The 21,017-nt window shown below is 37.1% G+C and overlaps 1 protein-coding gene across 9 annotated transcripts in view; it reads right to left on the bottom strand.

Annotated features, from left to right (window-relative positions):
• The window catches only part of STXBP5L (syntaxin binding protein 5L), a 180,376-nt gene that overhangs the window by 75,383 nt on the left and 83,976 nt on the right, over positions 1-21,017 (bottom strand). For all 9 annotated transcript variants that reach the window (XM_063148406.1, XM_063148408.1, XM_063148414.1 and 6 more), the window contains exons 5-6: positions 15,268-15,402; positions 4,937-5,000 (exon numbers count right to left, since the gene is read on the bottom strand). In XM_063148406.1, coding sequence (XP_063004476.1) covers positions 4,937-5,000; positions 15,268-15,402 — 199 coding nt within the window. The remainder of the gene's footprint in view (positions 1-4,936; positions 5,001-15,267; positions 15,403-21,017) is intronic.

Here is a 21,017-nt window from a genome sequence, read left to right as displayed (position 1 = left end):
CAGTATTTTAGTAAGTTATGGAGTCTGAGTGCCCTCCTTACTGTCATCACAACAAGCACTTGCACCTGGGCATTACACTGGGTACCAAACCAGTCACATTCAGTTTATATCTACCAATATTCTTTTCACCTCAGCTTTTGTACAAATATATTCAGAAAAGGGAAGGAATTGAAAAGCATTTAGTATGTGGCCCTGTTTCTTAATATGCCTTTCTTCCCTGGGGAAGCAGGCTTGCCTTTTGATTTTTATCCCTCTCTTTTGCAAAGATATCATGCTCCAGGTAATTACTAAAAGGTTAAATACCTTTTATCAGAGGCTGCATTTCACCTGCACTATTGCTGAAATGCTTAATGCACAACTGCACTAAAGAATTACAAGTTACAAGGTATAATTTCAGGGAAGAAATCGAAAGGCAAAGAGATTTGCTGCATAGTCAGGAATCTCTCTTTTTGTTCAGACAGTAGTCATGCTGCTTTAGTACTAACACTGTGGTACAGCACTAAAGCCACAACTCCAGCTTGTATGAATGGGATTAATCTCATTGCCAGGATATTTGTGATGGTCTGGATTCTGATCTGTCTGAACCATAGGAAACTCAAACATTCCCACTCCTCTTGGTCATAGTGATCACTTGGGAGATCTATAAGACAGGCTCTATTTCTGTAATAGAAGTAAAAAGCAAACCATCCATAAATGAAGTTGGAGAGGAAAACCTAGAGAAAGAAAAGCAGTATTTGTAAAAGGAATCAAGGATGGAGAAAACTCCAAAGATTTATCTTGCCTTTCATGGCATTTCATTTAATTACTCATGCTTAATTAGGTTACAAAAAAGGCAGAACATAGGACAGAATTTGGAGAGAGAAGTCCTGGCAAGATCTTACTTGTGTAGAGGAGTTGTTTCACATTTTGACTTAAATCATTCTTCATCAAATGCTTTTGATGATGGGAGGAAATTTCTTTTTCACAGTCAGCTAATTACATTCTAGTACATGACAGCAAGCCCCTTCCTTGTCCTGGTAACACAAAACAGCTGGAGAAAAAATCCCAAGCAAGCAAGCCTGCCAAACAGGCTTGTTGTTTTAGGTATTATTAGATCTCAGAACTCAGACTCAGAGATAGGAAGTTTAGCCCACCAGCTAATTGTAAATAACATTAAACCTTTTCCTATTAAGCTTTCTCCATTTGCTGGGAAACTGCAGATCATTGCAGTTAATGTCTTTTCCTTTGTCAGCAAGAAAAATCATGTTTGCTACGGATCTGCCACTTATAAATATCTGTGCACTCCAGTCTCTCCCTAATGTACACTTATTAATTGATTTGGCAGACACAGTTTTATTTCATGAACTTAATCACTTGGTCCCCGAATTGTTCTTCAGTGACATATTAAATGCCTAAATTCTCTTTGATGTTTGTCTTCCAGCCATAGCTTGTTAGATTCATAAAAGAGACTTGTCTCCAAAGCCTACCTAGATAGCTTGCCTGGAAGCCACTCTGGAGAAGTTTTGAATGGCATAAGTCATCCTGAATTGCATTCACTCTTTTGGCACAAGGAACCCCACCACCAGTCAATGAAATAAACTGGAACTTTTAGGAATTCAAAGGATCTTAATGAAAAAGGTGAAGATACTGCCAGAGAACAAACCTCCCTGGCTTTCAAATAGAGCTCTTATGATTGTCCTAGACTTTGAAAGGTCTGACTATGTTTCAGGACTCTGAACCACTCAGTGTTCATAGAAGAAATACTTATTTACTTCAGCAAAACAGTCCCAGGTCTGTAACCAACTTTGTAATACCCCAGGGAAGGCTATACCACTGGACTCTTGGCAAAGCACTTGTAGAATAGTAGTCTTGTAGAGTACAAGAATTTTGAGTAATGATTATGACTGATTTGTACCTACTATTAAAAAATTCCTGAAACATATGCAAAGAACACTTCTATCTGCTGCCTATAATGATGTGATGTGTGGAGTGTGATTTCTGCCTCCAATATATTTTGGTGGTCTTTGGTTAGCTTGGAGCGGCGGAGATTAGCAAAGTATGTGGAACTACTATCAAACAGCTCGTTTATCTAAGAATACCTCTGCTAAATTAGATAAAAGTCTGCCTCTGACAGTATCTTGTACTGAAATGGCCAAGAGCAAATACTAAATAATATGGGAAGAAGACGAGTGTTTGCAACATTCGCACATATTCTCTCAGTCTAACTAATTTTCTCATTCAAGTATAGCCATCTCCTCAACTATACATGGTCCTGTTTAACCTCATCTTTAAGAACCTTTTAGGAGAATTCAGCAAATCTCATCAGTTACCTTCCCATGGATTTCTTCTGTGTTAACTTTTCTAGTCTTCCTTGTGATCAGTACATTTTCAGCACACACAATAGCATTTGGAAAAAGTTTCATAGGTTCTACCCATTGCACATTGGAAAAAGTACTTAATTGTCTTGTTTGGAATCTGACCTGTCAGCTTAATTTGGTATCCTTTTAGTTTTTGTATTGAAAGAGACTATGAGCTGTTTCCATCCTCTTAATATCAACTGTGATTTTTTTAAACTTGGAATCACAATCAGGTGTTTTCCATAGAGAATCTCCCTGTCTCACTAAGTTGTCTCTCATATAGAAAATGCAGTCCCTTCTCTGAATTTCTTTTAGCATTATGTTCATTTTAGACATAGAAGGACAAGTATGATACTCAGTAATCAGCAGGCAGGTCAACAATGCATTTCTTTAATAGCTTTGTTTTGTTTTCTATTCTTCTCTGCATAATGCCTAATTTTGATTTTCTTTATTGTTCACTACTGAGCATTGAGCTGATTGACATTTCCATTGAACTATCAACCATCACTCAAAGCTCTTGATACCAAACAGGAATCATCAGCTCACACCCATTGTTTTATATGTAAAGCCAGAAATATTTTGCCCTACATGTACCACTTGCCATCATTTACACTGAAATACTTAAAAAGACAGTATTTAACCTGCCATTTTACTGCTGAGTTTCCCAGCCTCCTAAAGTCCAGCAAACCAGGTGACATCAGTACTTAGTCTATCTTCTAGGCTGTATATGGCCATGTTAAACAGTAAAAGTCCCAGAAGCTGCTTTTCCCCCCATTTTTTCCTCATTCTGAATAATGATTGATTTATTCTGCATTCTTAACTAAAGTTTAATGAGACTAAGTTGAAAAATGTAGTTTAATTTATTTCTCCACTGTTGAATTTTTTAAACTTAGAATTGTCTATTGATTTAATGCTTGGATCTTCTCCTACACCTGTGTACCTTTTACTGATATCTTCCTGTAAACACAATCAATTCTACATTCTGCAAAACTGCAAGTATTTTGTTAGTACCAATTCATTCTTTACACCACTCTCAACCTATCAATGATATAAAGAGCTGCATTGAGATGGTTTTAGTATACCTTACATTTTCTACTACTGCTCCCCATAAATATTCAATGTTTGTTTTTCATAGGCATTTGTCTGAATTTGCTATTGTTCTTTGAATGCTAGTACTTCATCAGTGCCCAGATGTCTCCCATGTGCCCTCTGAGCAACAAGCATTTGTATTCCCAAGCCAGTTCTCTTTTAACTCTCTTGCCTGGGTCCTTTTCGTCTTCTCCCTCTCTGCTGAAAAATATTTTTAGGTTTCTGTTTGGACACAGTGCATGGCATTCCTGTAAAAAATCTTCGCTGACAAGACCATTTTTTTTAAAATCTTCACTGACAAGACCTTTTTTCCTACACTATGTGCCTTAGGTAGCTCAGCAGCAGCTTCTGTTGTGGCCAGCAAACAAGAATGATGTCTCATCAATAAACCTTTATTCTCACCAGGTATTTTGTCAGAGATAATTAAACGGGATTTCTTGATGGCTTCTTGTTTGAGGCTGCAACACTACACTTCAATATGCCTAATTACTTTATTTGACAGTATTCTAAATTGCTTGACCTATTCTGATTCTTCCAGAAAGGCTCACAGAGGCCATGGAAGTCGTTGGAGGGTTGGTTCACAGTTCCCTTCACACTATGGGTAAGTCCAAGGACAAGTGATGCAAATGAAAATCAGATGCAGTCATCAGTGCTTTTCTAGGTACACATAATTCCCCCATATCAGTATCAGAAATTCAAACTGCTGCCAGTTTCTAACAACTATTAGCTGTTATGTGAGGCACACTGTCAAACAGATACACCATTTGGAAGATGCAATACTTTATAAATACACACTGAAATGCAGTCAATAAAAATGATCAAAACCAATGAGAGAATTAAATACCCTTTCCACATAGGCAAAATGCTCAAATATCAGTAGCAACACATTAAAAAAAAGAAAAAAAGCTGTAATAGAACCAGAATTCTGTCAATCATATTTCATCTTTGAAAAGCTGCCATACAAAGGAAGCCAGCTCTGATTTTGCCTCCTGGTGGTATCAGTAACAACCCTAATGCTCTGACTGTATGTTTGGTTTCCACTTGTGCACAGTGAACAGAGTTGAGAATTGCAAACAGCAGCAAGTTCCAAACTTGGGTTATTATCATGATAATTCTTCTATAAGAAAAGATTTCCTATCTTATAAAAACTTATTATAATGCCTTCATAAGTGCATGTTTATCCAAGTATCAAAGTCATGATACAGCTTTTAGTCAAACCTTACTTAGTCAAGCTTTTTTAAACAGAACCATTTAGATAGTTATACATTTCAAGGTACATTGTCTTTGGCATATATTTCAAAGTACAGTATGTTGTCTGCATCACAACTCTTTACTCATTTAATTTGTACAAAGATAATTTTTTTTCTTAAGAACAGTAAGACAGTTAAAATTCCTTGCAAACATACAAAGAAAGCAGATGATAAAATCAGTGAGTAAGCAAAAGGAAAGAGTAGCAAGGCAAATAAAGGCTATGAAATGCTGCAAAATTTTATACCATTGGTTGTACTCACTTTTCCCTCATCTCTTGGGCTGTCGCTTAAATGTACAACTGGGCCAGGGTGAGTCTTGGTGGATCTGCAATACAAAAATAAATTAAAATCTCTGAATTTTTTTTTTGGTAAGAAGAGCTGGATACCTCAGCTTCTAGGTGTGCTAACATGTACCTCCAATGGTTTAAAAATAATTGTAAAAAGCCTGACAGGGTAGTCATAGGTATCTTTTAACGTTCTCCTCTATTTCCTTTTTGCCATTAAAGGCAAAGTTTCTCTTTTCTTTATGAATCCTTCCTTCATTTTTTTCAAATCTCAGTATTCTTCCTATTACAGTAATTTTCCTCCTCTCTCATTCTTACAGCTTTTTTTGCCTTTTCTGTTCTCTATTCCATCTCTTTCTGACCCTCTCTCCTTACTTGCTCCATTTGAAGGCTAATTTGCCAAGGATTTACAAAGTCTGCACTGGATTCATTTCAGATACTGATAGCATGACTCACCAAGTTCCAATGTCACTAAAGAAAGGGTTTCAGTAACCTCACCTACACTGCCCTGTCAGGAAGCGGTTTAGCATTACTTCAGCAGGGTTTCAGAAATGGAGCAACTTGCCTCTGTCTGGTCTGTAAAGCCTTACCTCATCTTCAGACCAACTAACACAGTTACACCCACAATGCATGTTCAGTGGGGCTCCTCAGCCACAACACCCATCCTATGAGTCTTTGTAAACCTATAGAGAAATTAATTACTATCCTTGGCATCCCCTCCACTTTTGCAACATGTATCAACCACATCATATGCAACTTAGTATTGAATTGTTAATGTCCAGCACCTGACAGGAAATGCAAATCATATGAAACTGATTGGACAGATGGAGACTTTTCATCTTTTCTGACCTGACCTTCAGGCCCTGGCAGTCATAGAGAGCAAGAAGACCAGCACCAGTCCACACTGAATGCCTGCACAGAGGAGGCCATTTCTCCCATCTACGTTCTGCGGTCAAAGTACATGTCCCTTGCAGTTCAGCTTAGGATCTGAACTTGCATGACTGGTCTTGGTTCACCAAATGTCATCAGGAAAAAAAATATGGCAGAGAATGACAGAGCCCATAAAGTGAAGAGTTTATCTGGAAAGCATCCGTAAAATGACCTAGGCTCCAAGTTTTAAAACAATTTGCAAGAGAATTACAGAAACAAACCAAAACAAGCTTCTCCAGCTGAACTACTCAAAAGGATTTTTCTAAAATAATGGCCTCTTCCTTTGGCTGAATACTGCACTGTAGCAAAACTGGCCTCTCTTCTACAGGTCAGACTCCAAATCAAGACTGAGAATGGTCACAAAAATTCTCAGACAACTCAAGTATTAAGACATTGTGGACTGATCCATAGCCTCATAATCTTCTCCTTCCCAGAAGAGTATGCTCCAACTCTCTTAAATGCTCTTCTCTCTCATGCACACTCTTCTCTGGCCTCTATACTTTGCCCACATTATGTTTTAAATATTTTAACTATGTAGTCAATGCACCAAAGCTGAATCAAAGCAGAGAGGGAAAGATCTGAGCTGAGGACAATAAAAAAATTACTCCAGAAATCCTGAACATGCAGCATGTTATTCTCCTACATGAGGTCTCCACCAGCAAGGATTCTGCAAGAGCATTTTGCAGCATATCCCATCACAGAAATGAGATCAGCAGGAAAGCAGTGGACAGACAGTTTATACAGTGACATTCTATACAGACTGTCTTTGATGGTGCCAGCAACAAGCACCCATTTCTCCTGAGACATGGAGCAAAACCATTTTTACAGAGATACAGATAGCAGGAGATTTGGCTGTCATTCCTATACAACAGAGGGGACCCCTCTGGCTGAGCTTCTGTTTCTGAGTAACCTGTACTGAAATAAAAATATAACTTGCACAACACCAGGCCTTGGAGCAGGCAGGGCAGGTAGGCAGCGACAGGGAACTGGGGGGCCAGATGAGGTTGTTGGCAAGCAGTGCTTAGACCTACACATATATTGTACATCTGTCCTGAGGGAGTACATGTGACAGTTTGGGACAGTTTCAAGCGCTGTTTCTGACATAGATTCACCCGTCTGAACTGGTCAGAGTATTTTGACGGAAAGAACTAGGTCTGTTTGGAGTATATGCTGCCTATGCAGTGATGGGCAAAGGAGGAAGGGTGAGAACAAGAGGAAAAAACAAGATGAGAAGACACAGAATAAGAATTTTCACTTTTTAGCCCGATCACAGAAAGACAACATTAGAGAGAGCAGAGGCAAGCAAACATCAGATATGTTTCCCCAGAAGGCTGGGGACAAACAAAATGGTAGCAGAAGCACATGGAGGCTGACAAAGCACAATGGGTTGGGCAGCTATCCCAAGCCATTGAACCAACCAGGATGCACGGTTGGATGCTTGGCCATTCCACTCTTGGTAAATGACCACGAAAGTTGGCAAAATCATGACAAATGGAGGGAGAAAGGTAAAAGGCATAGTGTCTTTCTAAGGTAAAGATTGATTCCATTTAGTCAGCTATTTGTACCTACTAATTTTAAAAGTCAGGAACAGTTTAGATAAATCTGTGCAACCAGTTTCTTTGAAGGATACATATGACATTGCTTACCAAAGAATGCATCAATTTCTCTTTGGGTAGAAGCAAACTCTTACATGAGTTGTCCTCTACTCTTTAGGCTAAGTATACTTTCCTAGTATATGAAAACTTGTTGTTCCTCTGTAAATGGTATAAAACCCCTGTCTTTTACAACCAGTCTTATTTTTATCTTATATTCCTGCAGGGTTTAGCCTCAAATTTCCATAGTAAAAGCTCAGGTGAAAGGGGAAACCTTCACTAAATACAATACATTTTCCAATCTTCTCCATTTTTCTCTTGAATTCATTGTAGTTGGGGGATCCTGGGATTTACTGCATTGTATTAATATTGTAGGGTTTGGGTATTTTTTTCTTAGGCACTTTTTGTTTCTTTTAGGAATATTGTAGTTTTAATAATTATGCACCTAGTTACTTCTTTAGTTTGTTGAATAACAGCTTTATAAACACTATCAGCAAAGTTGATACCAAACACAGCAGTCTGTGCACTGAATGTATGAGATTTTATTTTTCGCCATTGTTTTTCCTCTATATTTGATATAAGTATGTTCTTAGTATTCACAATACCTTACTTCTTGTTATTTTAATAATTTAGTTGTTTTGTATAACACCCGGCTTGCTGTGGCTTCTTCCTTTTTCTTTTACTTCTATTACATTTAAGACTGTCAGGTATGCCACTCCATCAAAAGACTCAACAAACCATTCTTTAGTTTTCATACATACATCATTGGTTTAGGAAAAATCAGGATTCAGGGGAAGGGGGCTTTAGTTTTTGTCTTGGTTTCTCACCATTCTACTCTATTTTAACTGACAATAAATTAAATTAATTTTTTCTAAGTCAAGTCTGGTTTCTCCATTGACAGTAGCTGGTAAGTGATCTTCCTGATTTTCCCTTTATTATTGAACTTTCCCATCTTATTTTCTTTGCCTGTCCTGTTGAGGATGGGAAGTGAGAGAGCAGCTGGGTGGAGGTTTCCCAACCAGCCAGGATCCAACCTCCACAACTTCCTTGATTGCTTAACAAGGCCAGCTTTGTTTATACATAGGTAAGAGTAAGTAGAGAGTCTATTAAGTCTGGCAGTCATAACATGGCTTCTGTCAGGAAAGCAGAAAGGATCCTTTTCAAATAGTTGTATGTGATAGATAAGATCACACACAGGTGACAACAGATGTTCCTAAAGCTTTTTGGAGTGTAGAGCCTATTCCCTGGCAGTCCTCCTGCACTGCCTTTCCAGGGGTCCAAGAAACATTGATTTTTTTCTATACACAGCAAGTAAAGTATTTGCATCAAAACTGATTCCTCTTTGGACTACATAACGAGGAATATTCACAAGCTGCAGCAAGCATAAAATTTGGTTTTGGATTAACATGCACAGTCCTATCTTGGGGGAGATGTTTGTGGGAGGATAAAGCAAACAAAATAATCCCAGTGCAGGTGGAGCAAGAAAGAAAGCATTGCTGTGTGTGAAAGCATTGCAACTTCCTCAGTTCTGCAAGACCTTTTTCTCATTGATCTGAGCCTGCCTGATGGCTCAATACAGAAGGAGAGACACAGTAAATCTTCTCTGGTTTGCTTCTCCTGAAGTGATATTATGTCCCTCTGGACACAGGACTGTGGCAAGGAACCCAAACCTTGTCCTTTGTGCCACACTAAGACCAGGAACTATCTGCCAAAGGCAGATCAGTGCCTCACTTCTTGCATCTCCTTGTCTCCTCAAGGAAGGTATGTATAAATAGAAAGAACAACAATATCTTTTGTAGCCCTAGGAAAGTGCTGCTTGTAAAAGGAGAGCAAGGCATTAGGCTGTATCCTCAATTTCTCTTGAGGATAGACGTCATGACTGCACTACATGCAGGATTAAACAAAGCAATTATTTAGCTAACTATATTATATCAATAACATTATTTTATAGAACCCATGAAAAACAATCAGAGCTACAGATAACAGTAATTACTGCTTTCATACAGTAAATTATACTGCATGGGGAAATGTCTACACACAAACTCCATTTTGCCTCAAGTTGTTTTCTTGTACATAAAATGTTCTGTTTCCCCTCATTGCTATTACAGTAAAGTTGCCAAGAAGGTTGGAGAGTTGGACACTGTCATTGTGGAACTGCTTACAAAGAAAAAAAATCCTGCCATTGAATTATATTAAATGCAAAAGCAGAGATCTGACAGCTCCTGGAAAGGACGAAGAGGTTCTGGAAAACCAACCAGATTTGAAGCTATTGTGAATAAAGCACTCTACTGTTGATGACAGATACTTGTGTACAGGCATTCCTTCAGCTGGCGTTGGGCAGCTGCATAAAAACGAAATAGATCCTATTCCTTGAGAAAGGGAAAAATAAAGAAGAATCAGCAGGTGAAAATAAGGCATAAGTGAAATAGTTGAGCAGGGCATTTTTCATTTCCAAATAGCAGTCAGGGTACAGCTGAGAATGACTGAGAAAATAAAAGCACAAACAGGATAAAACACAAATCCAAGTCAATACTCAGCAGAAAGAAAAAAGAAAAAAAAGAAGTTCAAGTCTGAAAACTATCAGCAATGATTTGCAGTAAAAAATTTCTGAAATGAAAGCTAACTTCAACAGAGCAAGAAAAAAGTATGAGCTAATGATACAAAACTTTCAATGTTTCATAGTCTTCGTTGACCTTTAAGCACAAAAAAACAGACTGCAGAATTGAAAAATGGAACCAAAGTTTCCCATGACAGCTGTACAGAACTAAAACTAGGCATTTGCTAAGAAGATACTGATACTTTTGAGTTGTTTTGCACTTCATCAGAAGTTGTTCCTGACAGCAGCAGGTATTAATTTACTTGGTGTGTATTCATTTGGGGAAATCAAAGAGTGGTTATGATGTTAGACATGACTCTTACTCAGAACGCCACTGAAATTAAGGCAGCAGTCACCATAAAACAGTTTTCAAAAGACTTGTAAGGATGGAAGCTTTTATTTGATTATTTTATCCTACAGTTAGAAAGCTCAAAAAGAAGACTTCAGCAATGGTAGAATCTGAACACAGCAAAATGTGGAAAACGCACAGATGATGTATTCCTCAATCATCCTGGAATGTTTTATGCACTCTAAGAAATTAAGTGACTTAAATACTGTCATAAGAACTTCAAATACCAAGACAATCTTTAAAGCAGGTAAAAGTATGCTATGACAAAATAGAATCAAATCAAAACCATTTTCCTTTTGAAAGAAAAAATAGCCTGCACAATTGGAGTACTGTAATGATTTCTGAGAAGGATAAAAATCTGGTGTTATAAAGTGATAGAAGCAGTTAGGAGAGGGGGAAAAGAAAGAAAACATCCACTGCTTTCTCTCACTGCTGTGGATCTACTGACTCTGAGTTTCCATTTTAGGAAATGGGGATGGGCAAACAAAGGGCTAAGAAAGGAGATACGAAGTTATGGCTCTGTCATAGTTCAGTTCCAGTCTGCCCAATTCTTTGACCTCTCAAATCCCATAAATTTTGGCAAGTTTCATTCATTAGATAGTGGGGTGTTAAAACACTGGAATCTTACTGGGGGCTTATAATGCATATTTTTCATTTTTGGAGTTCAGAAGAGACATATAAAGATCTTCTTTTCCTTTCCAACACTAGATGACTTTCCCAAATGTATGATCATGCTGTGAAAATTGATCTCATTGTAGTTGGAGTAAATGGAGACATGCTGGGCTCATTGACTATTTTTCTCTTCCAAAGCTGTTTCCAAACATTTGGAAGGAAAAGAGATAAACTGTTTGCTTATTAGAGAGTAGAAAACCAAACAGTATCATGAGCCTCAAACCCCTCTGGCAAAGGACTATCTCTGCTATACGACAGAGAAATGACAAGTGAAAAAGTTTTGATTTATTCATTCTTAGCTGAGAAGATTGCTTTATTGTGGCCTGAAGTATTGATGATGCATGAGATGATAGAAATGGCTGAGACAAGAATTTCTACCCATATGCTTGTGTTTTTTCTTAGCTCTGTTCAAGGACAGGTCCACTGAGACACAGACAGTGCAGATAATTTAAAAAGGAAATTTTTCCTGTACCTTCCAGAACTGGTTACGACTCAGTTCTGAAAACAATCTAAAAAAGAAAAGAATGAAAAAATAAAAGAAAAAAAATCTCTTTCCTTTGCATTATTATCTGTTCAGGCCTTAATTTCTAACTAACACTAGGTTCTGTTTAAACTCACTGAATGTTCTCTCCTAAGAAAAGCCAATAGTCACTTATGATGAAATATATATTGCAATCATCTTTTTCACATGTATCTCCACTAGATGCTTCTGAATATGGCATAAAACCACTATCACTCAAAAAAATAGTGCTCCAGAGATCTTTCAGATACAAAAGTAGACAAGAAAATCACAAAAAAGCCCTCTGCACCAAATGTCAACTTTGTAAGTAAAAGCAGCTGTGCAGGACAAGATGATCAGATTTCTTGCATCATATGCAAAGTCTAAAAATGTTGCGTCTAAACCGGTTTCCCCTTCAAGTCTTCAAACTACCAAGCCTTTTCACCTCAGTCTTTCACTGCAACAGAATCATTGTTACACAAAAAAAAATCTTGCAGGCATTTGATAGGCCTCACTGACAAACTATTTGGTTGTTTCTGAGGATGAGGGTTACATGGAGGCTTCATTAGAAGTACATACAAATAAGTGAAAAGTAAGAGGGGGCAATTAAAAGGAAGAGAAGTTATGTTGGTAGACCTTCAGTTTTAGAAACTGGATGAGAATTGCATGAAGAGGGATGAACTCCTTAAGGCTTGTTAGAGCAGATGATACACAAGCTTGACATGCTTTAAATTTTAATTATAAACCCTCAGTCTAAGCTGAGCACTTGAATACAGCAGCAGAGCAATGGCTTTTACTGGTCTTTCCTTGCCAATATGCTTGAAAGACATATGATTGCACCAAAGGTAATCCCTTTCCTTCCAAGCTTTATAGAGAATTGTAACATCTTCAAGCTAACCTCAGACTCTGAAATGTTATCATTGACTCAGAATTTAACATAATGTTCTGAGCATCATTGCCCTTTACATTGTTCTTGGTAAGGTTGAAGATTTTCCTGAATTTTACATACATATATTTTTCTATTTTCTTTTGTCTTTGAAAGCACCTAACATCAACAGAGCCTGTGAACTCATACAACCCAGGACAATCTGATTTTACTGTAAGCAGGAAGTTGGTCTTGGAAATTCTAGAGAAGCCTAGAATTATTTTATGATTCTATAATACTAAAATGTGAAAAATATGCAAAAATTATATGAAAATAATGTGGAGATTAAAAATATAATCGAATCAGAACATACCCATGGCCCAAAGTAAAAGTGTTCTTTCAAACATTTTTCTCAGTACTATTCTAAAGGAAAGTCTACAGTCATAAGTTCATCCCCATGAAGTACATTTAAAGGTAATAACATTTCCTCTAAAAGCTAATCTACATTCCATTTTACGTGCAGGAAAGCAACAGTACTGGAAGAGACATCAGAATTTATTACCAGAGAGCATTCAAATTACTTTACTGAGTCACCCAATTTCAACTTCAGAGGGACTGTAGCATTTATAAAAGTGGCTGCTGTGGCAAACATCACAATTATTCCCACCAGCCTCCTCCTCTAATACAGAGAAACTAATCTGGAGACACATGGGATCCCCTGTCCACCTGCAAAAGATTGACAAAGACAACTTCCTCCACTCCATATCAAGGAGTACACGGTAAGATTGGATGGAAAGGATGGAGCTTTAGAGAAGCACACGGCTTACATGGATCAATTTATCCTTGTAAGACTGGCAGAACTAGAAGCAGTAATGAATGAATACCTCATTCAATACCTCTGTGCTCACCTTTCAACAAAACAGTACATGGCAAACTTGCTGTTTAGAAGAAGAACCCAATTTGGTAACCATGCAGCACCTCCAAGTACTTGAGGCGACAAAGTCTATGTTTATTATGTTGTCATTACCTTTTACAACTTATGGAAAGAGAAAATTTTGAAATTCTAGATATTTCCCTGCATAGAAAATACAAAGAAGATAGTTAGGAGGGGTTGCTTGCTTTCTTGAAGGTTCTAGAGAGGGAGCATATTGCACAGCATCTAGCCTATGTCAAAAAATCAGTTGTGAAGCTTGTAAGAAAGCAACCCTTATTTACCACATAGAAAGGGGGGCATCGTTCTACTCTACTTTCATGAAAAATGTTTGTTGTGGCCACTAAAATAATTTTAAAACATTTATCCAGAAGAATTTTAAAATAATTAGAAAGGGAAACTTGGTGGAAGGCTTCCAGTCCATAAAAAAACTTTTGGATCTCTTTCCCTATAGAATTGAAACATCATAATTTCTGGAGGAAAGAAAATTACAAGTGCACACAAAATGAAAACATGTTGTTCCCAAAAACTTAAAGACATTATCTACTCAATGCAGTAAATGTAGACATTGTAAAATAGAGGACTTAAAAAGCCCTCCAATATGTCAATGTCACCAAAACAAAGTGAGAAACAGAAAAAAAAAATAGGATACTTTCCACCTGAATAACTCATCAAAATTATCATACTCTGGTGGAAACCATGTTTTCCAGCAGTACTTTTTTTGCAGCCAAAACTACTAACCAGAGCCAAGCAGTCCCACAGGGGCAGAACAAGCAAACATTCCAAAATTGAGATCTGGATGAAAGATTTACCAGCAGACTGAATCCTGATTACTATGTGAATCCTTGGTTTTATGCCCTTTGAAGGTAAACCTAGATTTTTACAACTGTGCCTATGAAGTTTGGTAAGGGCAGAGAGGGAGAAAGAAAATGAGGCATAAGCTCAACCTGGGGGACAGAGTGATTAGTATAATAATAATAATAGAGGGAAAAGAAAGGAAGGAATTTTTGAGAACTGGGGTCACACTGCAGGCCTGTAACCCTGTTCTTACTGACTGTTCTCTTGGTTCACTGAGATCAGTGTATTTCAGTTTACTATCAGAGGTTACAGGTCCCTCACAACACGAAGCAAATGTCTCAGAAACTGCAAGAAGTACTTTGAGCTTTCCCATAGAAATTCCTCTTGCTGGAACTTCACAGAGGGACCAGCAGAGAAAGAATTTTTCATTTCTGTCAAGGCTTTTACTTGCAGGAAGCATAAATGTATCCCAGATTTTTGTATGTCTCTTTCCATTTCATACCCAAAACACAGGCACCTTGCTTAGCTTGTTAGAGAACTATCATTTAATAGGCACTCATTATATTTCCTATCACTTAATCAGGTTTTGATCTGTTTGAATTAACCTTCAAATTCTCACTGTGTTGAGCAGGAGGCTTGGTCTAGAGACCTCCTCCTGTCCCTTCTCATCTAAATGATTTCACAGCTCAATGAAGAAAAGTTCTCTGTAGAATCTTAGGGCAAATATTCTCCATTATTCTCTTCACAGGATGGAGGAGAGGGAGATCAAGCTTTCCTCATAAAAATAGCAAAATCTGAATTTTAGTGATTAAAGACTGTATTTCATGGAACTTCATAGTTAAACAGTACACCATTATTTTTTTTTAATATGAAATATAATTATGGTCTCCAACATAAATCTGATTCCTAATGTCCTGTTAAAAAACCACTTAATACTGGAAATGCATTCACTGAAATTAAAGGCTTCAAAAGATCCGGACATATTCGAAAAACCAAATAATTCTTAAAAATTAAATTTAAGACAGCTATGAAAGTGACCACATATACAAATGAAAAAAAAATTTATCTGCACTTACAGCTCTATTGCCTTGTTCCACATGATAACATATCCAGAAAGAATGAAGGACTCAATATTTACAATGTGTGTATTTCCTCTCTCTGTTCCAACATAAAGCCATTTACTCTGGAAAGGTAGATGGCAATAAGTAATCCTGGAAAAGAAAAAAAAACACAAAACAACAAAATAAAAGCGACTGAATACCACATCAACAATATTTTTTAACACTTTTGCAGCTGAAAGAATTATTCTTCCCATTTTATAACTTGAGAAAAACGTGCCCAGAAGGCATTCTGAGGAATGTGCAGGTTCTGGGGGTCACCTCCAGGAAAATGATAAAAGAGAACATGAGACAAAACAGGGCCATCCTGCCTGCCGATATTAAGGCCAGGACAAAAGAGAAGCATCACCTGAGCATTGAATTAAGTCTATCTATCTCCATGAGTATGTAAATTGCACTTTATAGTATTCAAGACTCTGAAAGAAGGCTTTCTTATATCCTTTCTCAGAATAAGCAGATTATCCAGTCAAACAGATTTTGTGGACATCAGTGGAATTCATGTTTTGCACAACAGAAGAATAATACCATAATTCACACAAGAAAACATTCATTTATTTGCCATCTGGAAGAGCAGGGCCTTAGATAAGAGCATTTATCAAAACTGAACTACCACAGACACATTGAACCCTACACTCATTACAAGGTGATGAAAAAGTGCTACATTAGCTTGGAAAGATGTCATGACAATTCCTCATGATAATACATAAAAGTTTCCACAGATGACAAATAAGTTCAGGTTACTTTTATATCACATAGATATTACACACACTAAAACAAAACTACATCTATGAGATGAGAAAACATTTGCTATTAAAATGTAAGTGAATGCATGCTACCTACAGAGACTGAAACTTAATCCAACCTTATGGTACAGACTTGTAAATGTTGACAAAAAACCCAGGTATTTTGCTTGGTATGTCTCATGTTATTATATTTATCACTCAGTTCCACAAACAGACTATTTCTGGTTTTTATATACAAACTCAATTTTTTTTCCTTAGCACCTTCAACTACCACAAAAGTACATTCAGTATTTAAAAACATGCATATTAAAAAAATTATTTTTATAGTATAGCAATTTTTTGAGTTTATTATAAAGGAGTGAGGGGGTGTTGGCAATCTTTCAGTAATTTGGCTCTCTCAGTCAAGCAAAGTCCTCTGCATAGAGCATTTGCCACTCTTTAAGGAATTGAGCAATAGTTATACAAATTAAATATACTTTATGTATGATTCCCTGTAAAGTACTCTCAACAAACAAAAAGGTTCCAAACAGATTATACTCAGTATTTGCATAGTTCATAGTTTTCCAAGTATCTAAAACCTGCCAATACATTTAATGCTAGATTCATTCAAGTGAGGAATATTACTTTTTTTGTACTTATGCATCACACTGGATTGAATACAGTTGAAATATGGAGTCGTCACATTTGTAATTTATGGAGAAAATTATTGTGGAATCATGGAATAAGGCTTACCCTTCACAGAAACCTTGTTTTGTTGATTAAAGTGAGACCTAAATATGAGATAGCCTTTGTTGTACAGGGCTAAATTTTACCATCAGTTGTCTAATTTTGGCAATAATTCCAGAGCTTTCAGTGGAAAGAGCACCAGCATTTTCAAGAGAATTGCTTTGAGAATGGGAGCTATATTTTAGAAGGCATAACTGAAAATGCCTTCAAGCAGCAACATAATACTGATATTGTGGATACAGTCAGACCAACAAAGATCCAACAGAAACAACTGCAGTAGGTATATGCCACCTACATAATTCTTGATAGAGCTCAAGCTATGAGCTTTATTCCTCTGCTCATAACAGGTGCCAGGAACCATTAGCCCTTTTGGCTTTATAGTTTCAAATGGGACTTTTGTTCACATCTTTCCTGATCCTTTTCCTTTAAACAACTCTCTTTCTTTTGCTTTCTCTTCAGCTGCACCATTTCCTTCACTTCTGGTTAAATTCTTGTTTAGTCCATTTTTTGTTGTTGTTTCATTTCTTGCATTTCTGTGCTACCTCTACTCTCCTTTCTTGCACTGCAAAGCATATGGATGCTTTGCTAGGTCCCATAAAAAACTTCTCTGACTAATAAACCCTCTTAATCCCTTCATGTTGAAGATCACTCAACACTTGTTTGCAGTAAACTGTTAAATTACAGGAAGAGGAGACAATCTTGTCTTGAAAGTGTTGAAAATGTAGCTGTCTAGTCACTAACAAAAGAATCCTAAATTCCAAAGTGAGCCCTACTTGACTTGAATGCTGCTACTCCAAATTCTTGCAGTAGTGTCATCAGACTAAGCAGGTTCAAGTCCACCTAGGACAAAGCAATTTTTCAGTCCTCTGTTAAACCCAAGGACAAGCCACTACAAGGTACTGCAGAAAACTTGATCTCCCATGTGCAAGAATGAATTCAACATTTTGATTATGAATAAAGTTTCAACATCACCTCACACACTGTTTGAAGGCTGCCTTGGGCTGCTTTTCATCCTTTTTGAGATTTGCTTCCACGTCATAATTTCTAGGACCCACTGCCACAACAACCAACAGAAAAAGTGGGGGTCTGCATTCCCAGATGTTGCATGTCCTCAGTTTGCCTGCCTTAGGTTTAAAATTTCAAGAACATAATGCTTTAAAAACAAGGTCCTATAGCAAGAGAAAAATTAGACTAATGTAGTAACTACCAAAACGTAGTTAGGCCATAAGTTACTAGACTTAATATCTTGCTGACCTCTCTGAAATCCCAGACACCAGCCACTACTAAGCCTGGATGCACAATATGAAGGACCAAAAGAGATTTAGGTATTGCTAAAGGCTAGAAAGAAAAGCACCACAGCCATGCCTGTTTTCTTAAGCCTAACTATTTCCTCTTAAATGATATCATTTTGCTCTGCCAAATGTATAGGACAGCCAGGTAAGAAAGTATCCTGCATGCTCTTTCTTTCACAATGAAAACTACCCTATGAATCTTTATTGTCTACCCAAACTGTTATTAAACATTATGAAATGCATAAATGTCATTATGAAACCTTTTAGAATATGTGAGTTCATAAGAAAATAGCACTCCCTTAAAGACAATCCAGGTATGTAACAAACCTATTAGAGTTTGGGGATTACTAGGCATTTTAATACAATATATTGTTAGGCTTCACCAAACAAACCCATATGATTTTCATATTCTCCAAAAACTCTGCACTTCTCTAAAGTAGCTTTATTTTACATTATGTAAATGAAATTCAAGCTGCTTTATATATTATAGTCTTTTCACTTCTACAGAAAATATTAACTTGACTTGAGGCTTGGAAGCTTTGAAGCAAGACTCAGATTTTTAATGAACATCTTCCATCTCAGTAAGTACTGAAACTGCATAACGATTTCTTCCAGAGAAAACAATGAAGTCTCATACTGTAGTTTTCATTGGGGATGAAAGGTATTCTATTATATGGCTCTATTAGTCATATATCCCACAAGCAAATTAAGATGTCTTTTGATGCCATTACAAAAACGAGTCAATAAGCCAGAAAGAAAGAAAGGCTATTTTTCTTTTTAAGAAGTTAGGGGTTGTACTGAATTATGTCAGTATGAAGTGCTTCTGACAAAGTTTAATCAGATTGTCAATCTGATTCAGATAATATGCAACAAAATTAAATGAAAACTTGAGGATTTTCTCATTGTTGATCACTTTACAGAGAGTCAGCCAGAAATGTGGATATTGTACATTCTTAGCAGCAAACGACAACATAAATCTTATGGATCATTACAAGGAATAGCGAAAAATTGATGAATTGATACCAAAAAAAGTGTTTCTACTCTGCCAGAAAAGTCTGAAACATCTTATATTTTTTTCCAAATGACAAACCAGGATATAGAATATTCTGTAGGATATAGTAATTTTTAAAAAAAGCAGACGTACTAACTAAAATGCTTAAATTGGAATTTAGTAAGGAAAACTATTTTGCTACGGTCCTAAAAAACCCCCATATTATTTACATAAATTATGTAAGTAAAAAAGAGATACAATGGAATAACAGAAAGAGGCATTGTCAAAACACTGAACTTTATTTTAGAAAGGAATATATTCTGACTAGCAAATCTTGAAAAGGTATGTTTTTCAGAAAATTTCAGCACTGTAAAGTCTAACAACCATGGCCAAAAATTCACTGCATATTAGTAGAATACTACAATGCTAAAATAATTTAGAATGCTATAGCCTCTAAAGTATTAGTAAAAACTCTCAGATTACTTAAAATAATCTTTATTGTGTTAATTGTATTCCTCTAGGAAAAAGAAAATATAATTTTGAGAGCACTTCATTCTGCCTCTGCTTTGTTATTTTTGTTTTTTCTATTTTTAGCATGAAAAGTTTCCTGGAACACTATTGCTGGTGGTGAGTGGGAAGACCTGCTGAAGGGTGGAAAGTAAATTGCATTTTTGTCAAAATGAGAAACAGTTATTCCAATTTAATTATTTAGTCGTGCATTCATAGACATCAAAAATGCAATTAAATTTACACTATGGCTTTTCCATTTATACAGATAATCCTAAATATGAACAAGCATAGAGACTCTGTATTCCTTATGCCCAGCACTGACTCTCAGAGTTCTGTTTCTATAAGTTCCTACATAAAAAACCCAGTAGCTTGAGCTCCCTTTCAGAATCCTACCAAAATAATCTACAGAGTCCAGGTTCTCAGGAAACACGGAAATCTCACAAATTTACAGGAAAAGAGGGAGACAAAACATGAAGGAGCATTGCCTTGGGAACATGAGTAGCTGACAGGAAGCAAGCCCAGTAGCTGCAGGACACGCCAGTCACAGTCCTGGCCCAGCCTTCTGCTCTCAGGGACTCCTAAGGGACTGCTACTGTCTTACACCCAATTTACAGTGAGTTGCTCCAGCATGGACGAATTCAGCTGCTGAGAAAGTTAATCACCTTCTGAAGAAGGTTATGGCTATCAGAAGTCTACCTTTTCACTGCAGTGATTATGGGTTTTTTCCTGACTCCAGGGATTTTCTGCAGCATCCTCTGGTGCTTTCAGTGCTTCCCACTGATTCATGCTATTTCCTTCAGCTGGGCATTCCTAAGAGCTGTTCTCTTGGCACTGCCACCTGATAGACTGGGCAGCATCCCTGGTACTTGCCAATGTTATGTCAGGTCCTCTTTGAAAGCAGCTGTTTGAAAGGATTCTTCTAGAGAGGAAGAATCTCTCTCTGTGGCCTGTGTAGCCTTCAGTGAATATTCACAACAGGGGAAAACCACTGCATAAGCCCTTCCCTTCTTGACTTCTGCAGGATTTCTTCACTCCAACAAAAAAACTACAGCTGCTGAGGGGCATTCATGACTTTGTATCAGTCCTCTTCTCCCTCCAGCAGCAAGCACAAATTATTTTCACAGGATTTATTTTCTTCCCTCACACTCCCTTAATATTTTGGTAATTTTTAACAAAAGTGCTACAAAACAAAGCACACCTGCTCCAGGGGTTGAAAATGGACTGAGGTAGCTTCTGGCTAGCCACTACTCTCAGAAAGTGTAAGGTTACTTTTCCATCAGTTTAGTAGAGGATATTCAAGTGAGATTATTGCCTTAAGTCACCAAATGGACACAGGAAGATTTGGCAAGATATTCAGGCAAAGTAATTTTTAGCTGACCTGAAGTGCCTAAACAGAAGCACAGGTTAAAGCTACTGACAATGAAAGAAAGGAGTAGTTTCCAGCAG

The sequence above is a fragment of the Melospiza melodia genome, chromosome 2 (assembly GCF_035770615.1).
Source record: "Melospiza melodia melodia isolate bMelMel2 chromosome 2, bMelMel2.pri, whole genome shotgun sequence".
In the NCBI taxonomy this organism is placed as follows: Eukaryota; Metazoa; Chordata; class Aves; order Passeriformes; family Passerellidae; genus Melospiza; species Melospiza melodia.
This window is presented reverse-complemented; position numbering and strand designations above follow the sequence as displayed.